At 44.2% G+C, this 19,072-nt stretch overlaps 1 protein-coding gene across 1 annotated transcript in view; it reads right to left on the bottom strand.

Annotated features, from left to right (window-relative positions):
• LOC144158951 (dual 3',5'-cyclic-AMP and -GMP phosphodiesterase 11-like) overlaps positions 1 to 19,072 on the bottom strand; it is a 213,376-nt gene that overhangs the window by 23,173 nt on the left and 171,131 nt on the right. Inside the window, exons 10-18 of the mRNA XM_077690168.1 lie at positions 18,245 to 18,292; positions 17,606 to 17,749; positions 17,274 to 17,417; positions 16,246 to 16,392; positions 13,856 to 13,963; positions 12,186 to 12,295; positions 11,743 to 11,830; positions 7,719 to 7,819; positions 3,583 to 3,660 (exon numbers count right to left, since the gene is read on the bottom strand). Of these exons, the coding sequence (XP_077546294.1) occupies positions 3,583 to 3,660; positions 7,719 to 7,819; positions 11,743 to 11,830; positions 12,186 to 12,295; positions 13,856 to 13,963; positions 16,246 to 16,392; positions 17,274 to 17,417; positions 17,606 to 17,749; positions 18,245 to 18,292 (968 nt within the window). The remainder of the gene's footprint in view (positions 1 to 3,582; positions 3,661 to 7,718; positions 7,820 to 11,742; positions 11,831 to 12,185; positions 12,296 to 13,855; positions 13,964 to 16,245; positions 16,393 to 17,273; positions 17,418 to 17,605; positions 17,750 to 18,244; positions 18,293 to 19,072) is intronic.

Genomic DNA, 19,072 nt, shown 5'->3' with positions numbered 1-19,072 from the left:
TTGAACTGCACCTCCGTCACTAGCACCGTCATTCCAGCATAGCAGTGCTGTTTTTCATTTTTTGTTCCTACTACAGTTAAACCTCGATGTAACAAACTTCAATGTAACGAAACCCTCGATGTAACGAACCACGGAATTTTTTGTAACTTCAAGTGTATGCACACCATGTATTTTCACCCTCTGTGTAACGAAGTCCCGTTTGCCGGAATTTCAATGTAACGAAGTTTCATGGAGAACGAGGCACGATATTTAAGTTGTAGAAGTAGATTTTGGGAGACGCAAGCGCCGAAATGGGGTCCCAATAAAACGCGAACGGCGACACGGGTCGCCCAATGCCGCGGATGCAGCCAGCCACGGAGTCTGATTAAGTCCCTTGCCTACAAACTGCGTGGCGTGCATACACGGCTGGCGCACTGTTTCTGTCGGAGCTTAATCGTCTACGGCTTAATCGGCATCAGCGTGAACCGCACGCAGCGTTTTCTCCCTGCAAAAACGCAAAACGCGCCCCGCAAGCCACAGGCGCGCTGACGCAGCCGCGGAGACCACCCGCGCGATGCGGGTAGCTCCAGCGACCGCTCTTAACCTCTCGCTGAAACACAACTCGAGGGGCATATGAGAGGGGCGTGCGAGAAAAAAAGCGGATAATGTGGGCGAAATTTTCATTGTAAAACGTGACACGCGCCGCTTACGAAAGCGCCCATCAAAATCCTCCGCGGTGGTAAGCCTAAAGGCACATTCCCACTGGCGATTCGCCTCGTCGCGCGACGAAAAGCGATGTCGCAAAGCGACGAGCCGGCCGTCGCTTTTCGTCGCTTTGCGACGGCGGAGCAGATAGCTCTCGCTCTCCCTCGTCGCGCGACGGCCCCGCAAAACCGGTAAGCCAATCATGGCCGCGGAGTAGGCTGACGTAGCCGGAAATGAAACGTTTCTTTACATCCGGTATGCAAACGCTGCGGGCGGGCGGGAGAGGACGAGCCGCCGCCGCCACCACCGCTGGCTCGCTTGGCCAGGCGCTTAGCCCGCTATCAATCGCTGTACCCGCCGGGTCGGGCCGGCAAGCAACTTCCCGTGTGCATCGGTTATTTGGTCAGTGGCTTCAGCGTACGCGTGCACTAATCAACGAATAGCGTGGAACTCATCAGTGTGGAGAAGCATGTATGGATTGGAAAAGCAAGTAATAGGTGGACAGCGAGACGGTAGGTTGACATGCAGCCTCTTCGTTCTATCGGTGACTGGTAAACACGCGTAGAGTTAGGAGGCGCCAGAACTTTGCGCCTGTGAAAAGAAGTGACATTTGTGGGCCGTGATGCGGGTGTTGTGGCGTGAAAGCAAGCGTGTGCATTTCTTCGTGCAATAATATGTTGAAAAGAGCCTTCTTGAGTTTGTTATTTTCTGCTCCTCCCGCAACCCACAAATGCTTTCGGCATTGCTCCAGGTTAGTAGCATGTGCTTTAGTTTTATTTCTACCTGATTTTGTCGTGTAACATTTTCTTTGACTGCGAATGGTTGACGCACCAACGAGGTCCTACAAGTCGGGAAGCAGCTGCGCTGAACGCAGTCGCATCATCGCTCATCGCTAGTGCGAACACCACCTCAAGGCCTCATCGCGCGACGCGCGCCGTCGCGCGCCGAGGCAAATCGCAAGCCGCCGCTTTGCACTTCGTTCGAGTTCGCTCATGCTTGTTGGGTTTCGCCGTCCCAGCAAGCATTTGTGAATCTTTATGAGCCTTGCACGCACGTTTTTTTTTCACACCGGCGTCCACGATTGCGTGCCGGCGGCGGGAAGTGACTCGCGCTGCGCCACGCTGCGCGCAGCAGTGGGAGGAGCCTGACCAGTTTCGCCAATGGGGAGGCGCGCACCCTATGGCGGGAGCTTCGAAGCGCTCGGGGATGCCGGCTGGCTATGATAAGGCCGCCGCGAAGGATATTTGATGGGCGCTCTCGTAGGCGGCGCGTATGACGTTTTACAGTGAAAATTTCGCCCACGTTATCCGCTTTTTTTCTCGCATACCCCTCTCGTTTGCCCCTCGAGTTGCGTTTCAGCGAGCGGTTAGAATCGGTCGCTGGAGCTACCCGCATCGCGCGGGTGGTCTCCGCGGCTGCGTCAGCGCGCCTGTGGCTTGCGGGGCGCGTTTTTTCGGAAAGAAAACGCTCCATGCGGATCACGCTGATGCCCGCGTAGACGATTAAGCACCGATAGAAACAGAAACAGTGCGCCGGCCGTGTATGCGCGCCACGTTTTCTTTTTCAGGAAACGCTTCACGGGATGAACACTTCATTATAACCGCGAATTTGAATGTAGCGAAATTTCAATGTAACGAAGTAAATTACGAATTTTACCGAATTCGTTACATCGAGGTTTAACTGTATATATAAGGATGAAATGTCACTAGGTGAGTTCTGCGGTTGGCTAAGTGTTCAAGTTTTTAATTTGCAGCAACTCAACATGATGAGAGCTTGCCAAAGAAGCAATTTAAACAGAGGTGAATATAAGCAGTGTCATTACAAGTTTAATGGCTCGAGTCTCATTGGAGCCCAGTTCTTACTTTAATTTGTCACCTTTGCATCCAAAAGGAGCAATCTGCAAGCACAGAATTGTTCCCGACTTGGTGACAATTCTGTCCACCATTTCAAAAAGAAAAAAGTACACAAGGATGTCTTGCTGCCCATCTCTTCATTGCCCTGATGTTTGTTACAAGCCATTCAGAGTATTTCAAGCTAAAATTTCTCACAAATTTCCAAAGAATAACTACAGTAAAGATAGCCTTTGAGCCATTACTCATTAGCAAAAAAAAACACAAGAGGAAGACACCAGTTGTGGTGAGAGAACCCGCTCAATAATGCTTAAGAGCTGAAGTTCGCACTTTTTTTAAAAACATGCGCGCTAAGCAGCAGTTTCCACAGATGTTTACTTTACATTTACCTACTCATCCCTGCCTTGCTGTTTGCTTCAGAAAAATGGTCAGACAAGCTCCTCTGGTCTTGTTTCACCACTAATGATTTGCAACATCACAAATCGTTGTGCAGGAAAGTGCATAAAGTGGAGACGACTGAGATACAGCGATTGCACTTTCTGTCAATGCACCATTGAGCAGAAAATACTTAAAAGAAAAAATAAAACAAGCAGTTGCTTAATACAACCATGTACTCTTTTAAATAAGTAGATGACCAAGTGCATTACAAAGCTTAATTGGTTGACTGATTATGGGGTTTAACACGCCGACGCTACACAGGGATCAGGTGCGCGGTAGTGGACGGCTCCGGATTAATCTAGACCACCTGAAGATCTTTAACGTGCTCCCAAAATCTGAAACACACTGGCAATTTAGTTTTTCTCCTCCATCAGAAAAGCAGCCGCCACGGCCAAGAATCGAACCCGTGTCCTTGGGCTCAGCAGCACGCTGTAGCCACTGAGCCACCGCGGTGGGTTGCATTACAGAGCTGATTGAGGGTGGAACAACATGGAACTATCTGCTTTACCATTTTGGCCACCAATTTGGCATGATGTTCAACAATAGACCTCAACAGTGTTTACTAACATGCCAGGTAACTCGAGAGAGAGAGAGACCGCTGGGCAACTACCTGAGAAGTTCACGGTGGTCACCATTGGTCCACATGTACTCCTGGTTGTCCACAAGCTTGAAGAACTGGCCTCTTTTGCTATGGACACAAACAAGAACAGGAAGATATTCCATGATCAGCATCAGAGTGCTATTAGTAAAAATATCGCTGATTGGGATGGTTTATGTGTGGAAGCTAAGGCACATTACATCATATCACAATTTTAATCAGATATATGTGAGCCTGGAGAACCAAGAGATCTATATCTTTTGTCAGGGAGTGCTTTTAACTTTACACATAGAAGCTGGCCCTAGCTGCTGAGCCGAGTAAATAACATTTTATTCCACAAAGGACCTTCATGTTTCTGCTTAGAGTCTTATGCTTTCCTTGGAGCCTTTATGTGCCAAATAACAATGTAAGAGCAAAAGCTTACTGCATGCACCATGGGCACTGCGTCTCGGTGTATATATATATCAAAGCATACAGCAAAGGCATGTGTTGTGAGGAAACAAAAGAGGCAAATTCCAGTATTACAAAGATGTTCTAAAATGTTGGGACACGCACATGAAAGAGAACATGAGCACCTGTGGGTCAAGCTTTTTTGCACCAATGAACATCTAAGCAGCCCAAGGGGCTTCCACATTTATACACAGCAAGCATCGACATCATGCAACTACGTACTGGGACAATTATAACATTGCGCTCAGGGCAACACTGCATGTGTCTGTGACTTTGTAGTGCCTCAAGACAACAGCAAAAAAATCCATTTAACACATCTTTCAGACAATGCTGCTGTCCATGCCTGCTGGAAAGCACCTCCACTGTCACAGAGAGAATCATGTCCCTTCTCAGGCATAGTGTCACTGTTCTTAGCCATACATGATGAACTCAGCCAGTGGAGGGATGTTTTTAAGCAATAAGCACGATAGAAATTCCCTTGTTCTCCTATTTGTTACCCATGCAGATACAAACACTACTGTCGCTCAAATAATGTAAAATTCAAGCAGATAATGAAGGAAACACATCAAGTGGGGGTAGAACCAGCCACTTTTTCACTTTACCCCTGTGGCATATCACAGGAACACGTCTGTGTGGCTGGCAGCTGGCAACAAAAGCCTCTGCCGAAATTGTGTGATCAGTTCCGTTTCGTCCTATTACTTGAACGCTAACATGCAAATGACACACTGATAACTCTCTTTTGGGTATTTCCTTTATGATGCCATGGCTGATGTTGCGTATTTATGTTTTTCTTGGTAAAATCAACGTACCATACTTACCCGATTCTAACGCGCCCCCGATTCTAACGCGCACCCGATTTTCCTGGCAAAAAAACCAAAAAAACTTGCACCTCCGATTGTAACGTGCACGGAACTTTATAACCCAGACAAACGAATGCGGGAGAAATGGGCGATTTATTTCCCCAAGTAATATCACTCATCTCACTCCTCGTCGCTTTCCGCTGACCACAACATCTCGTCCTCGGTGCCGCCAAGAGCGTTCGCGATGCCACACTTCTGAACGAACGTTCAACCATGGTCGATGGGATCGTGGCCCACGCCTCGCACGCCCATCTCGCGAGCTTCTCCAGAGCCGCACGCTTCAGCCGACCGCTCGTTTTGAACGCGTGAGAGCCGCTGCTGCCATTGCTGTTAATAAGTGCGCTAGTGGAACAATCTGACGATTTGTGTGAACGCCGATAGAAAACCATAGGCGCTTATGCTTCCTCCGTTCAAAAAATTGTTGCTAAACATGGAGGAAGTCTTCCTCCATGTTGCTAAAGGCTTTGGCGCCATCTTGAGATGGCGATGGCGATGGGTGGGACGAAATTTTCTCTGTTTCGGCAGTTTCGGTTTCGTATCCGATTCTAACGCGCATGCGATTTTTCGGCCTATTTTTCCGGAAAAAGGGTGCGCGTTAGAATCGGGTAACTACGGTATGTTGTGGCCAGAATGGTGCTGAGCAAGTTATTAAAGGTGAGTTCTTTCCAATACAATGATGTTTTGCTTTATCTTCATGGTTTTCTTTTTAACTCTTTCGTTACCACGCCTATTCAAATCGATCACCGGTGATCGATGATTTATAGTGCCTATTTCGACATGTTGTAGTCGTTTCTCGTACACCTAATGCAGCCAGTGATTAGTCTAGGCACTGCCCTTTTAGAATCAGTTTAAATTTTCCCGCTCCGGCGACATTGAGATTTTTGGCGGCGTTTTTTGCAAGCTGAGGTGCGCGTGTTTTTGAGGAAGGGGGCGTGGCTGCTGCACTTAAGAAAAAAGGATGCAGGTCGTGGTTGGGCTGCATTACCATAATATTTATTTTGTCAAAAGGCTTCTGGCAAGTCAAATACCAAATACTGGGGTCAGCTTTGTAATCCGACAGCGTTGAGAGGTGATAATTACTTGAAAATGGCCCCAGCTATTCACTAATGATCTTTGGTTAGGACAAAGGGCAGCTTTATTCTCCCAAAGCTTATTTCTGATGGTCCCCCACATGTCTAGCAAGTGTGCCTGACATTTTCAACCAGTTTCCAGCAGTTTCGGTTTCGTTTTCGCATTGCGAAATTCATATCTGGCGCTACTACGCAGTTACCCAACTACAAGCTCATTTGCCATGGCGCCTCCGTTGCCCGCTACTGCTCCTCAAAACAATCATGCCGCTTCCGCTTCCACTTTATCTACGCCTTGCTTCTGGGATAAAAGCTTCCGCTGAAAGTCAAACGATAACACCAAGTCGTCGGGTATCAGTTCAGACGAGGAGAACGCTTCCAATTGGCCTTGAACACCGCCAACTGTTCACCGGCCAGTTTCGTTTTCATATGAGGGTATTTCCGGAGGTCTAGTGTCGCTTCTTAGTAGTACTGTCTATTCTGACGAAGTCTCCAACAGCCTTGTATTGTTTCTTTTCAAAATTGTTAGGTGGCGCTTCAATGTAGTAGGCTCGTAGTGCTGAACTTGCTTCACAGCCCGACGGCGGCTTGGTGAAAGCTTGCTGGGCATGATTCTAGCGCATCGTACCTTATTCCTGCAAGCAGGGCTACCATAATGAGTCAGAACATGATAATAAACCGCAAATGAAAGTTCTGACTGATAAGTGATCATCAGAACGTCAACAAGCATCCACCAAAGAGTTTGGTTCTCAACTCCAAGCAGATTTTGTCACATCGCTTGCTTGCCTTCAATATTGTGCCGGTCATAATCATTGACAAGGTGTTTTTACATCACGTGGAGGCTATTTGGGCCTTTAATAATGTCAAACCACCAGATTTCTTCTAGAGAACTATCCAAACTAGCAAAACTTGAAATAGAGGTTGGGCTTCACCACATGGCACGGGCACCACGTGGGCTAACATTTTCTTTTATATCTGAGAAATTGTACTGAGCAACTCAATTTTTTTTCTAGGACGGGTTTTTGAAATGTCTCCCTACAAAATGTATATTGTAAATTTTTTCTACTACAGGTGGTTTATTATACACCACTTACTTTTTTCTTTTTTCTTCGATGCGTGGAAAAAAATTTCGAATTCGATCATTTTTTTTCGGAATCATTATTTAGGAAAACATTATTAAAACTGGTGTCGTTGGAAAGCGCGTGGAATAATCTGCATTGTATGTCACTGCAATGTGTGCCTAACCAATACGTATAGCATAAAAAATGTTTTGTTAGACCCTTCAAAATTGGTCAATTTCCCGCGGTAACGAAAGAGTTAAGGGGACAGACGAGGGCTCACACATCCCAAGTACTTCGGTACATGTTTTTGCCCGATTTTTCTCCACAGCACCCAACAATGACATTAGTATCATTGTTGACTCTTCGGTACAATAATTGTTGGCCGAACTTGGCACTGCAGACGGTCAGCTACATTTTATGTCATTTCCTTAGCTTCATAAAAGTGTAAAGTTTTACATTTAATGAAAACTTTTACATTTTGCATTTCATGAAAACTTTACACTTTCTTGGCAAGTATTGTGTGTTCCACATAAAGTTTTTCTATCAAAAGTGAACACAAACTGCATTGCAAGAAGACAAAATCAGCACAGGAGATTGAATTTGTTGGTTATATACAAGGGCAAGCTCAAAATTTCAGCACCCGAAAAGTTGGTACCAACTGAATGACTGCAGCATGTGATGGGCTAATCGATCTCGAGTGACACACTCACCGAAAGTAGACAGCAAGGTCTGTAGCCAGGATGGCCTCTTCCACAACGCGGATGATGGTGGTGTACTCTTCTGGGGACACGTGACTGAGAATCTGGTTGCCCTGTTTACAGGAACAAATGCAAGAACAAAATGCATCACACTTCTGAATTGTTCAGACACCTCAAGGAAGCCCACCAAGACGAAGTGTGAATCAGAAAATCAGCATTGACAATCTGCCCACTAACTACAGAACAGAATGCTGTCAAATAGGGAAAAAAATTTGTTGTAGGGTAGGGGTTAAATCTATAGGCGCTGCCATACCGGTGCAATCAATCAAAGAAGCTAAACCAGGTGGTAAGCCATCAGTTGCACAATAGCACCATCGTTGGCCTTTACCAACACTGGTGGGTTCTTGAAATCCTTTGAATGACCTCTGTCTCTCATTTTGACTCAGGGAATATAATTCACTTTGTACTGCTCACAGCTAACATGCTGTTAACTGTATAAAACAATTGCACAGTAGAATAGCACTGGTTCCAGGTTGGCATCCCAGATCAGTAAGTACATTTTTTCGATGCTCCCCAGCAAATAGAACTCTCAATAAATTGAACTGCTGAAAAATGTGTATGCGTGTGGGTGCTGGCTACTCCCAGAGACAAATTTTTGAGACTTGGCAAGGACTTTGAAAATATGCCCAAGTACTTAGCCCTAACAATAAAAGTAAAAATTAAAAAACAGGTGTTCAGAAAAGCTGCAAGGACTGCTATCATCAGGCACATGAGGCTTTTGGCATCAATAAAATCATTGTCAAACCCGTTTGCTTTGAGATCTAGTGAATTACAGTGGGCCTCTTCGATTTACAGTCTCGGGCTCACCGCGGACTCCCCGAGAAGCAGTCCAACATTCGATTTTCCCGTGTATCCCTATGGCTTCGGGGAATCCTCGGACTACTCGCGGGCAGCCCGCGGGGAGCCAGAAGTGGAAAATCGAAGAGGCCCAGTATTTGCTTGCTTGGAGGATGATTTGCAGCTGTAAAGCAATAATAAACTCCCGCATGTGTTTTGATCGTTCTATTTCACCAGTTCTGTAGTAAAAGCCTCGTTCAACGTGGCTTGTGGACCTAATAAAATATGCTCAGATAATACATTTTTCCCTTACCTTACTTGTGTTTCCTCATTAAACTGCATATGGTCACGTGGGCATACACTGTATTTTTTCAAGCTAGTGCCAAAGAACACCCAAGGCAGCTAGAGAAAGAAACCAGACATGTAACACCTCAACTGTCCCCACAGCAGAAAAACTGCCTGATTGTTAGGTGTCTAAGACAACATTTTTTTTAGGTTCTTAAAAAGTCATCTTCCATTTCACTGTTGGTGTTCTCATCATAAAAAACTAAATGCTAATGAACTGTAATTACGGTGGCATGCCTCTTCCCTCTTCTTCAGAAGTAGAGGTACACGATAGCCATACTCAATTTTCACATTTAGGTGACACAAATTTCCAACAAAAATCACGTTTTTGTTGCATAAATGAAAATAACACCAATTCGGAAGGGGAATTTTCTGAGCTAAGCAGCAGATGGCTCTACTTGTATTAAAAATTCAATGCAATGAAATTGGCCATTGATACTGTTTATCAATGTGATAAATTTTGCATAGGCACGGCAGCATTAAGAAACTTTGAAGTGAATTTCTTGATGTATTATTTATGGCTCCATTCCACTGTTCAACCCTTGCAAAGCTTTATTCACCTATTTAGTGGGATACTTAAAGAGTCTTAGCTCTTTCCTAAATAAAGCTCAGAAGAGGAGAAAACATTGGTTACCCTTCATGGCCGCCAAACGATCAAACTTCCACAATGATGTCACACTTGTTAGCAATGCAGTTTGATCCTATCTCAGTGTTCAAAATTTCAGTTTTTAGCCATTTCACAGCTACTGTTTGTTCACACCCAGATTATACCCATTACACATGTTCATAAGCGGTTAAAATCCACATGACGTACTTGCAATGTATTAGCTGACATTACCAAGTCGGCAAGGAAGCTAATGTAAAAGAAATGGCATGCTTGATAATTATTTTTTCATTAAAAGATGTCTGCAAATCAGTCAGAAAAACGTCAGACATGGGCAACGCATTCTCAATTTTAAACCGCAATTAGATAATATTCATGAATCTTCTTTGTGTCTCCTTAAAGCCAATGTAAGCAAAATGGATACTTTGAACACCTCTTTATTTGTGACATTAACGTTTCCGAAAATACAAATGAAACCAAAGGTTCAGGTTAGCTGCCATCAGAAACAAAAAACATCATAGGAAGCTGCTTTTATTTCGTAATTATTGCTTGTACATTCTGACATTGCATTATGTGCTTCCATAACACTTTCAAGTTCAAATTTTGACGTTTTTCCATTCGAATTTGGTGCTTTCCGAGTGCGCTCTGAAAGCTGGTGCCATCTACTGAGTCGTAGAGACACTTACATCCTCTTTGGTTTGTTTTTCTGCACACCGCACACAATTTTTTAAAGCACCACAGGTGTCATGTGACGGGCCCTTGGATGATACAAAGAGTGTCGACATTGTGCACTACGGCGCCGTGGAAACGGTGCATTTTTAGCGATGGACGATTCTAGGCGCGACTATTTGGATGGCATTAGCAGCACTGACTGCGAGGACAACTTTTCATCATTATATTTCAGCACTGAAAGTGACAGTGTGCCAAACCGGCCCAGAACCTGATACCCCTGTTCAACAAAAGCCCCAGAAAACGTGAAAGTGTCGAAACTATAAATTGTTCCATGAACAAAAAAGAGTGGAGCAAAAAACCACTGTTTTCTGCGATGCATGTGCGGCCAACCTATGTTTCGAGGAACTGCTTTGCACAGTGCCACAAAACCCACTAGTGCTAATATTTATTTGTAAGTCAAGAAATTTTAGTTATTGATATTTTCAGGAGTTTTGCAATGATAGTAACTGTACAAAATATATATCTTGAATTTTTTGTGTTCTTTTTTTGTGGAGCAACACGAACATTTTGCTTATTTTTCTGTTTGTCCCACAACTTTTTTGTACAGCTATTTTTCTTCTTTTTTTTTTCCAAATAAGAATTCCTGTTTGAAACATTTACCACTGCAAAGGAAATTTACTCTTCTACATTTCGATCCCATACACTTGTACGTTGCATATTTTTTGCGACCGGGAAAAAATTGTTTGCTAGACTACCCAAAATCCCTGCTTTTCCCGTGTGTAGGAAAGTGTAAAAGGCTAGAATACGTTACAAGAGGCAGTACAGCTCGTTTATATGCCTCCATGTGCACAAAAAGTGATGGGGAACTGTTTTCAGTGAACCGCGGCAAGCTACCATGCCTGTACTGAACTCTGAGCGTGCCTCGTGAAATGTGGGCACAATAGTGTGAGGGATGATTGATACATAATAGTGAGAAGCAAGTGATCATTGTTCAAGAGAGTTTTTCTACATTTTTGTTACCTTCTTTTCTTTGAAACTTGGATTTAAATATGCATGGCAAATACGTTGAAAGTTGTAAAACCAACTTTTTTTTTATTTATATATTCTGAAGAGAAAAGCTACACAATAGTATTTAAACTAAGTTTTCCCTGTTTACTAGCCAACATTACCCCCTGAATGGGCCAACATTACCCCCTGAAAATATGTCCATTTACGCCTTGTTAGTTTAGGTGATCAGGCACCTCAAAGTGGAATTTTTTCAGTACTTGCTGTGCATACAATTGATCAGACAGTCACATTACGTTAAGACACTCCTTCTACTTTAATCTTTTATAGAGTTTTCTGTAACTAAAAAAAAAAAAAACACGAAAAAACAAAAAAAGCATAAATAAAGCCATTTCAGTCTTTCTTGCTGCCATTAAGTACGCATTGCCATAAGTATAACACGGACAAAATCCAACAACAAATACAAATTAATTGATGCTGCATTCAGTGAACACAGTAGTGCACAGGTTGGTAAAATTAATCAACTGTATCTGACAAGAGAACAACCCTAGCATGTTCATGCATGCATCGCACCTGGCTGTTGAGAATCATGACACACTGGTCAAAGTGGTGGTGCTCCATTGTGGACGTTGAGTACAGCTGTGCCAGAGGCGATGATGACCTGAAACCAAACAAAACACATAATGTACCAGTGCAATGAACTGTTACAACCACAAACCTCGTGTTCACCTCGTGTTCATTCATTGTTCACACACATGATAAGTGCGCTTTCAACAAAACTGCACAAGCTGCTCACAGAGACAAATTAGACTGGCTTTTCTAGCTCGGCAGCAGAAGAAAGCGGTACACGGTAGACGGCTTCTACTGTCGGCTTGGCAGTGGTGCTTCAGAAGGCAGCGGGGGAAAGAGCAACTGCCCCGAGCCACCATAAGTTAGGTGTGCTAGTGTTGGTTAAAAGAAAAAAAAAAAGTGGAGCCAGGAAGGAGGCCGTGGAGATGCCTCAGAGAGGGCCGTACTTAATCTGGAAGGAGTTGTTGGTGCCTCTGTGGTCCAGGTCATGGCAGAAGCAGGCCACGATGAGGCCAAAGGTTTCCAGGTCACCCAGGACTTCGTGCAGCTTTGTGTTCTGCAAGTAAAGAGCATTCGCTCTGTTGTTTTTCTGCGACAGCGAAAGGGGTTTAACTAGAAGCGGTCGCATTTAAAAATATTTGGCTTAACTCCCAAATAATTGTTACCATCCATACTTGGCAATTTCCAACATGATTTGCACTCACCTTTCCTTATTTATACCCAATTCACAGTCAAAACTTTGATATTCGCATTTTTAGAGAATATGCTAAGAAAGAACCAGACACACACACAAAAAGTGGCATGAACAGACAAGAGTTATAATGGTGATGAAGAATCTCAGAATGTCTGCAATTTCCTTTTCCCGATTTTTTTTTTTTTTCCGGATTTGAGCCACTACAGCTGACATCACTGGTTCAGGTAAGTTGTTATCGACAAGAGAACATATATTCCAGTTCACATTCACAAATGTCCCTTGACAATACACCTTAGGACTCCAATGAACTTTCACCAAATCTTTCCCAACAGAATCGAATCTCATGCAGCATGGAAAGAAGTGGTAAAAATTTCTTCCATTTACCCATGAAGACAAAATGCAAGTTTGCTTCATTGGAAAGATTGCTCCGTTAGAATAACACTGATACCACTTTAATGCACTATTCACTAAAATAAGTTACATAATGAGGAAAGCATAGATAGGCATGTGACACTCTAGCTACTTTTCCGCACTGAAATTAAGACTTATTATGGGCAGCTCGTTGCAATCGTCTGAGGCCGACAAAATCCAATGCAAATTAAACAGGGAGTATAAGCTTACACAACAAGTTATTTGTGCTTAAATTTAGTGCGCATGATTTTTACAGCAGCAAGAATGGTGGGGTAAACAATGGAAGTTACAAACAAACACAGAAACATAGAAGCACCAGTGCGTATGGCGTGCACTATGACAGCTGAAGCTGCACAGCCGTCGGTTGTGTTGGGTCTGTGACACAACACTAGCCAACTGGCATAAGCGACATCGCCACTTACATGACCCCGTAGTTCGAAAATACCAAATCTTTCACGAATGGTTACTATCAACCATAAAAAAAATAATACAGGTACAAATTTGGTCACAAACAAACAGAGGACTCTGAGCGGTATTGTGGCACCACCTATGAAGGTGGACAGCTAAAAAAAGACAACAAAAGACACCTTTCGCTGTTTGCAGAAGCCTTAGTCAACACACTAACTTTCATGTTAGGTACGTTTCCTGAAGATATCACCGCAGACGTCCCTAAACACACGATTTACCAGGAGAATTAAAATTTTTGCTTGAAATTATTAATTTCTCAGTGAATAAAGCATCGTTTGCTGCTGGACAAGCACTGGGGGAACTATAAAACACCAAATCTTTCGAATAAAACAAACTTGTATTTTGTCTGCATGGCGCCCCTTTAAAGAGGGGTCAGTAGTGCTACTCGCTGAAAATCACTTGTTACAAAAGCAGACAACCCTGAGGCTGTTGTTAGTTCCTTTAGGCTGCGGTTACATTCAAACGATTCCAGTCTTTTAACGGCAGTCAGCCGTAATGCATGCACTTGACCAACTAAAACCAAACAAGGGAAAAAGGCTTCACCGTTAGCATAGAAAACATCATCTGGCCGACATTGAAGGCATGCCGCCAGTTGTGGTAGGACACCTTGCGGTAGTTCTTCTTGACACTCAACAGCCACCGACATAGCACCTGCAGTACAAATACGCAGCAATGTTATGCAGAACTGCCCGCAGAGGTGAGAAAGGGACTGAAGCACCCCAGTGCTGACCATGACAATGTGTGTTCAAAACATACGACTACTTCCCTCACCATCTAAATTCATGTCACAAAGACACGCTGCATATATTAGACAGGCGCAGACATGGTCCCTCCCCTGTGATCTGTTTCTCCACTACATACAGAAGTCACCAGGCCGTCCACACTGTCAGGCATGCGGTGGCTATCTGGACAATGGACATATTGGCGCTGTGTACGGGCAACCTCGTCTTCCACATTTCTTTCCACCAACCCCTTGATTTGATTGATTGTAGGGTTTAACGCGCCGACGCAACGCAGGCGATGAGGCGTGCCGTAGTGGAGGGCTCCGGATTAATTTTGACCACCTGGGGATCTTTAATGTGCGCCGAACCACCAACCCCTTCCCCCCTGATAATCCATACTCGTGGTCTAGCTGGGCCGCTCCAAATACCTAAGGGCAGCCCTGTGGTCCCCCTTGGCTGCCCACATTGAATCTCTTTATGCACCTCCGCCAAGCCTGTTATCGTCGGAGGACCGTAGAACACCCCCTTCCTCCGAGGACTGATAACTCCGCGGCTCGGACTTGAGCTGCCGAATAAAGTTTGATCTCTCTCGCTCTCTCTCTCCAGGGGCCATATCTGATGGGTGCAAAGTGTGAAAATTCTCTTGCAAAAAAAGACCTTTTCATGAAGCCCAAATGAGTCTCTTAAAAAAACAAAAGACACTGCTGCCTAATTTTATCAGCTTACACAATCATTTATACAGAGGCAAAGTCCTGAGCATTTCACAAACAGGGCTCTAAGATTTTACCAGACACGTCCGAAATAGCATTGTTTGGTGCATTTTAAGAAACCATGCGACCTTGCTGGCAGCAAGTGCAAGCAACAATGGCATCCAGTTCACACCAACATACACAACTGAAAACCCCACACTACCTTTACCTGCAGATGTGACGTGTTCAATGGTGCAGGACAGAGAGGAAGAATTTAACATGTCTCTTTTTGTGAATATTTAAGCAAGCAACTGAAATCCGCAAAGAACAATAGGGTTGGCATTTTCTTTCAATAAAAATGACTTTGAACTCCTTTTGGTATCCTTCGACAAGCCCCTTTCTTCCTATTTTAATATGAGGGGCAGTGCAGCCCCAGCATGTGCCTCTAGGATAAGGCATGCGCTGGGGCTGCGCTGACGGATGATGTGCTCGCTAAGTGGCGAGCCCACCAACATTGCAGAACCCGGGCTGCTGAAAACAGTGATGAAGATGACTACCAGGAACAAGAAGATGCCATAGTAAGCTGCTCCACATGCACAATGGGGCTGTACACCCAACAGTGGCTCACAAGCTGTGTGATTGTCCTGACTACCAGGACCTACGCGCCCAATACTTACAGCCGTGTAATACCACCCAAAAACAATGAACCACCTCAGACAACATCTGCTCCCATGACACACTGCTCTCCCTCTTGGTGTTTACAAGCAAGGTGCTCGAGGTAACTGTGTATATGTGTGTGCATTTGCATGTACAGTCATGAACAAATGAAATGCCAGCACAAAAATAGGAACCAGAACACGCAAAATTAAAAAATACTCTTCGTTGAGGTCCTATAAGGGCACACTATTGGTATATTTGGAAAGCCACATTTCCCAACTTTATTACTGTAATCAACCCTTTCAGTGCCATGCCCGAGATAACTCGGGCAATCACACTCCCACACACCCTGCCACGCCAAAGTATATTTGTGTTGCCTGTTTACCAAACTCCCTGCCACTCCCGAGCCAACTCGTGTGAAAAAATATTGCGGACGTGTTGCGACATTTATCTAAAAGTCATATAAATGCACAGATCATGTCGAATAAATTTTAGGCATGTCATGGAGGCTATCAAGTGCATTATGAGCCAAACAAATATTAAAAAAAAACAAAAAACGTGGGGAGTGAGAACCAGAAAAAAAAGCTCGGCAGCGAAAAGGTTAAACATTGCGTCAATTTGACTTGCATAGAAAGATATCACGCTATTTGTGTGTTCCGGTTCATATTTTCGTGTTTGCATTTCATTTGTTCATGACTGTATGCATCTAAATGTTCATGCATATATACATTTTCTCTTTTGTTCTCTGAATCCCTTTCCCTGCTAGGGCAAGGAGCCATCCTGCAATAATAAAGACTTTTCATTAATTCCTTCCTTTTTACAAAATGAAGATCACCAGCCAAAACAAAGTGAAAACAGCACGCACCAAGTACTCAATGTGGAAGCGATTGAGGAAGTCCAGCTCCAGAAAGATGCGCAGGCATGCCTTAAGCATGCCGTCGTCATCGAGACTGAAGTCATTGAACTTGTAGTCTTGCAGCCGAAGTGACTGCATCGATGGAAGCATGCACTCCTGCAGTGGACAGAAGACATAAAAGGACAGATGGAATCAATGAAACACAGTCAAAGCCATATGCATCGAATTCAAAGGGGGTAAAAAAATAACCCAAGAAATTCGCACAAAAAAAAAAAGAAAGAAAACAAGGACAGAGAGAGGAAAACGATGACTGTGCTGACAAGGTCAGCACAGTCCTGGTTATGAGAGTGGTTATGAGAAATACAGGGAAGACCATCCCCCTGTATTTCTCATAACCACTTTTTTTTTTTTCTCTCTCGTTCTCTGCCTATTTACGTATTTTTCGAAATTCCAGTACCTCGCAACATGCGTGTGGCTGCAATGTTTTCTGAAAAATAGCAGCCGGTAACCGTACCTGTTGGCCACTATCCGGAACAGGTCATTTCACGCACATGCACAATCAACGACCCACTCCTCAGGCTCACACGCTCCCGCTTTCACACACTGCCCCCAGTAACACGCAACAATTTCCTGTTATCCTCAAGCCGTGCCTTTCTTGTGTACGGCCCCTTCTCTCCCCACCCCCGCATTTTTGTGCTATTCTATGCTACTGTGTGTATGGCCGCGTAGAGCCTACTTTTTGTTGTACAGTCGAGCCCGCTTATAACGAACACAACGGGAAACTGAAATCAGTTTGTTATATCCGCTTTTCGCGATATCTGGACACAAAATCTATGTATACTAATGGTAACGGGAAACGAAGATTTGTTCGTTATAGCCGCTATTTTGTTAAAACTGGGTTCGCTTTAAGTGGGCATACCTTGCCCCGCCCATGACAGGAATGTATTTAAACTAGTATATGTCTTGGAATACACACATACATATACATATATCGTGTTACTCGGCGACTTCCCCTAGTGTACACTTTGAGCACTCACACTGAGCTTGAGGGCTTCTTCAAGGGGAGCAGAAGCGTGGTAGGAGAGAACCTCCAGGGTGACTCGCTGTTTGGCCATGGCCTTGACCACCTTTTCATACATTTGGGTGTTCTGGATGCCTAGGCCACAGAAGATGGCAAAAGCCTGCGCACGTGCACGAGAAGGGGGAAAGGAATGAGGAGTGGGTGAAGCGAAGATGCACTGCACTCTCACAGCTCGTGGTAACTGGAACCAATCCAATGGAAGGCAACCGATGGAAACAACTGCTGTTCATGCGATTCCCGCAGAAAACAAAAAAAGAAAAAAAGAAAGAAAGCATAGCGTGTGGTCACCTCAAGGAGCTGCTCGTCATTCTTGTTGAAGGGCTCGCCGTTGAGCTTGTTAATCAGTTGGGCCACGCCCAGGACTAGACGGTTGGCATTGTAGATTGGAATGCAGAGGATGGACCGGTGCCGGAACGAGCTCCCTTCGTCCACCTGCACAGCAACAACCGTCGCCATGCTGACTTGTGATGAACTCAAGGAACACCTTATTAACCGTTTACAAAGCCAGGCACACTTAACAATGACAATGGAGGAATCAACTTTTACTATGCCAAACAGTCTGTCAGTGCTGCCCGATTGACTTCAGAAATGCTACATTAGGTGGTTCACTGGAATTAAATTACCCAAGATCCTGGACATAAATAAACACCACAGCCATTCAAGCCAGAAATAAAGCCAACTAGTGTGCATGCAGTCATTCCAATTAAGCACAAAGAGGATCTCCCATGAGGCTTTTTCTTCGAGGTTAACACCACCTTCATGTGGCTTAGCTACGCTGCAACCATTCTGCATACAGGTACCAAACGACAGAGTTACATAAGTCCTCAGATTGCGATCATTAAAATGAATCAGCGCAGGACAAACTACCATTTAAGGTAGAGAAAAAGCAAAATAATTTGGCTAATTATTCCAAACAAATGCACATACCTTCGGATCGAACCGGTCATCCTTGTAAGCGTCAGGTATATTGAGAATCTGCAATGCACAGTGGTGCAGATTGGCTACAGTAAAACAATGCCAATTCAGTGCACACAAATACTGCAGCACGACTCATCAGACACAGTATCATGCACGATTCCCATGCTTGTGCAGCAGAAATACATAAGCAATGCAAAATGCATTCACAATGCCACAGGCCCCTGATAAGCATCATTTTTACCCCGCAACATTGTGTAAACCTTTTGGGCGCATGCAGACATTCAGAATAATTATCAAGCTGCAAGTCATTCTATCTAGAGCACTGTGGGGCACATTGAAGTGTATAATAACATCTATCCCTAAAAGTTACTGCTAAAGTTACATTTTTCTAAAACCTACTTAGCTAAAGGAAAATATGTGGAGCACCTGCACAAGGGCTACACATCTGACCGCAACAATTTTTTTTACCTTCAAAGTCTCAAAGAACCTCTGCAGTCTTCTACAGTAGCCGCGTGGCTGCATTCAAATGAATGCTAAGTATCCCAATTTTTTTTATGCAAAAGGCTTCCTGAAAAATATTTGACCAATTACAAAACCTTTCTCTCTGCATTTGTCCTAAGGAATTGAAGGTCCAACTCCACATTCCTCCACATCGGTAAATTCCACCAACTTCGTCATTGTTGTTTACATGCAGCATGTTTTGCTCAAACCAACACAGAATTGTTGTCATGAGATTCAGCTTTTAAGGCCCGAGTGCATTTCCATTGGGTCCTATTTATTCTGCAGCCATGCATTTCCTCTTCGACCCATGGTGCAAGTAGCGACACATACCTGGCC

The sequence above is a fragment of the Haemaphysalis longicornis genome, unplaced genomic scaffold (genome assembly GCF_048455015.1).
Source record: "Haemaphysalis longicornis isolate Haplotype H1 unplaced genomic scaffold, Haemaphysalis longicornis Haplotype H1 scaffold_1, whole genome shotgun sequence".
Classification (NCBI taxonomy): Eukaryota; Metazoa; Arthropoda; class Arachnida; order Ixodida; family Ixodidae; genus Haemaphysalis; species Haemaphysalis longicornis.
Note: the sequence above shows the minus strand (reverse complement) of the source record. Positions and strands in the feature narration are given on the sequence as shown.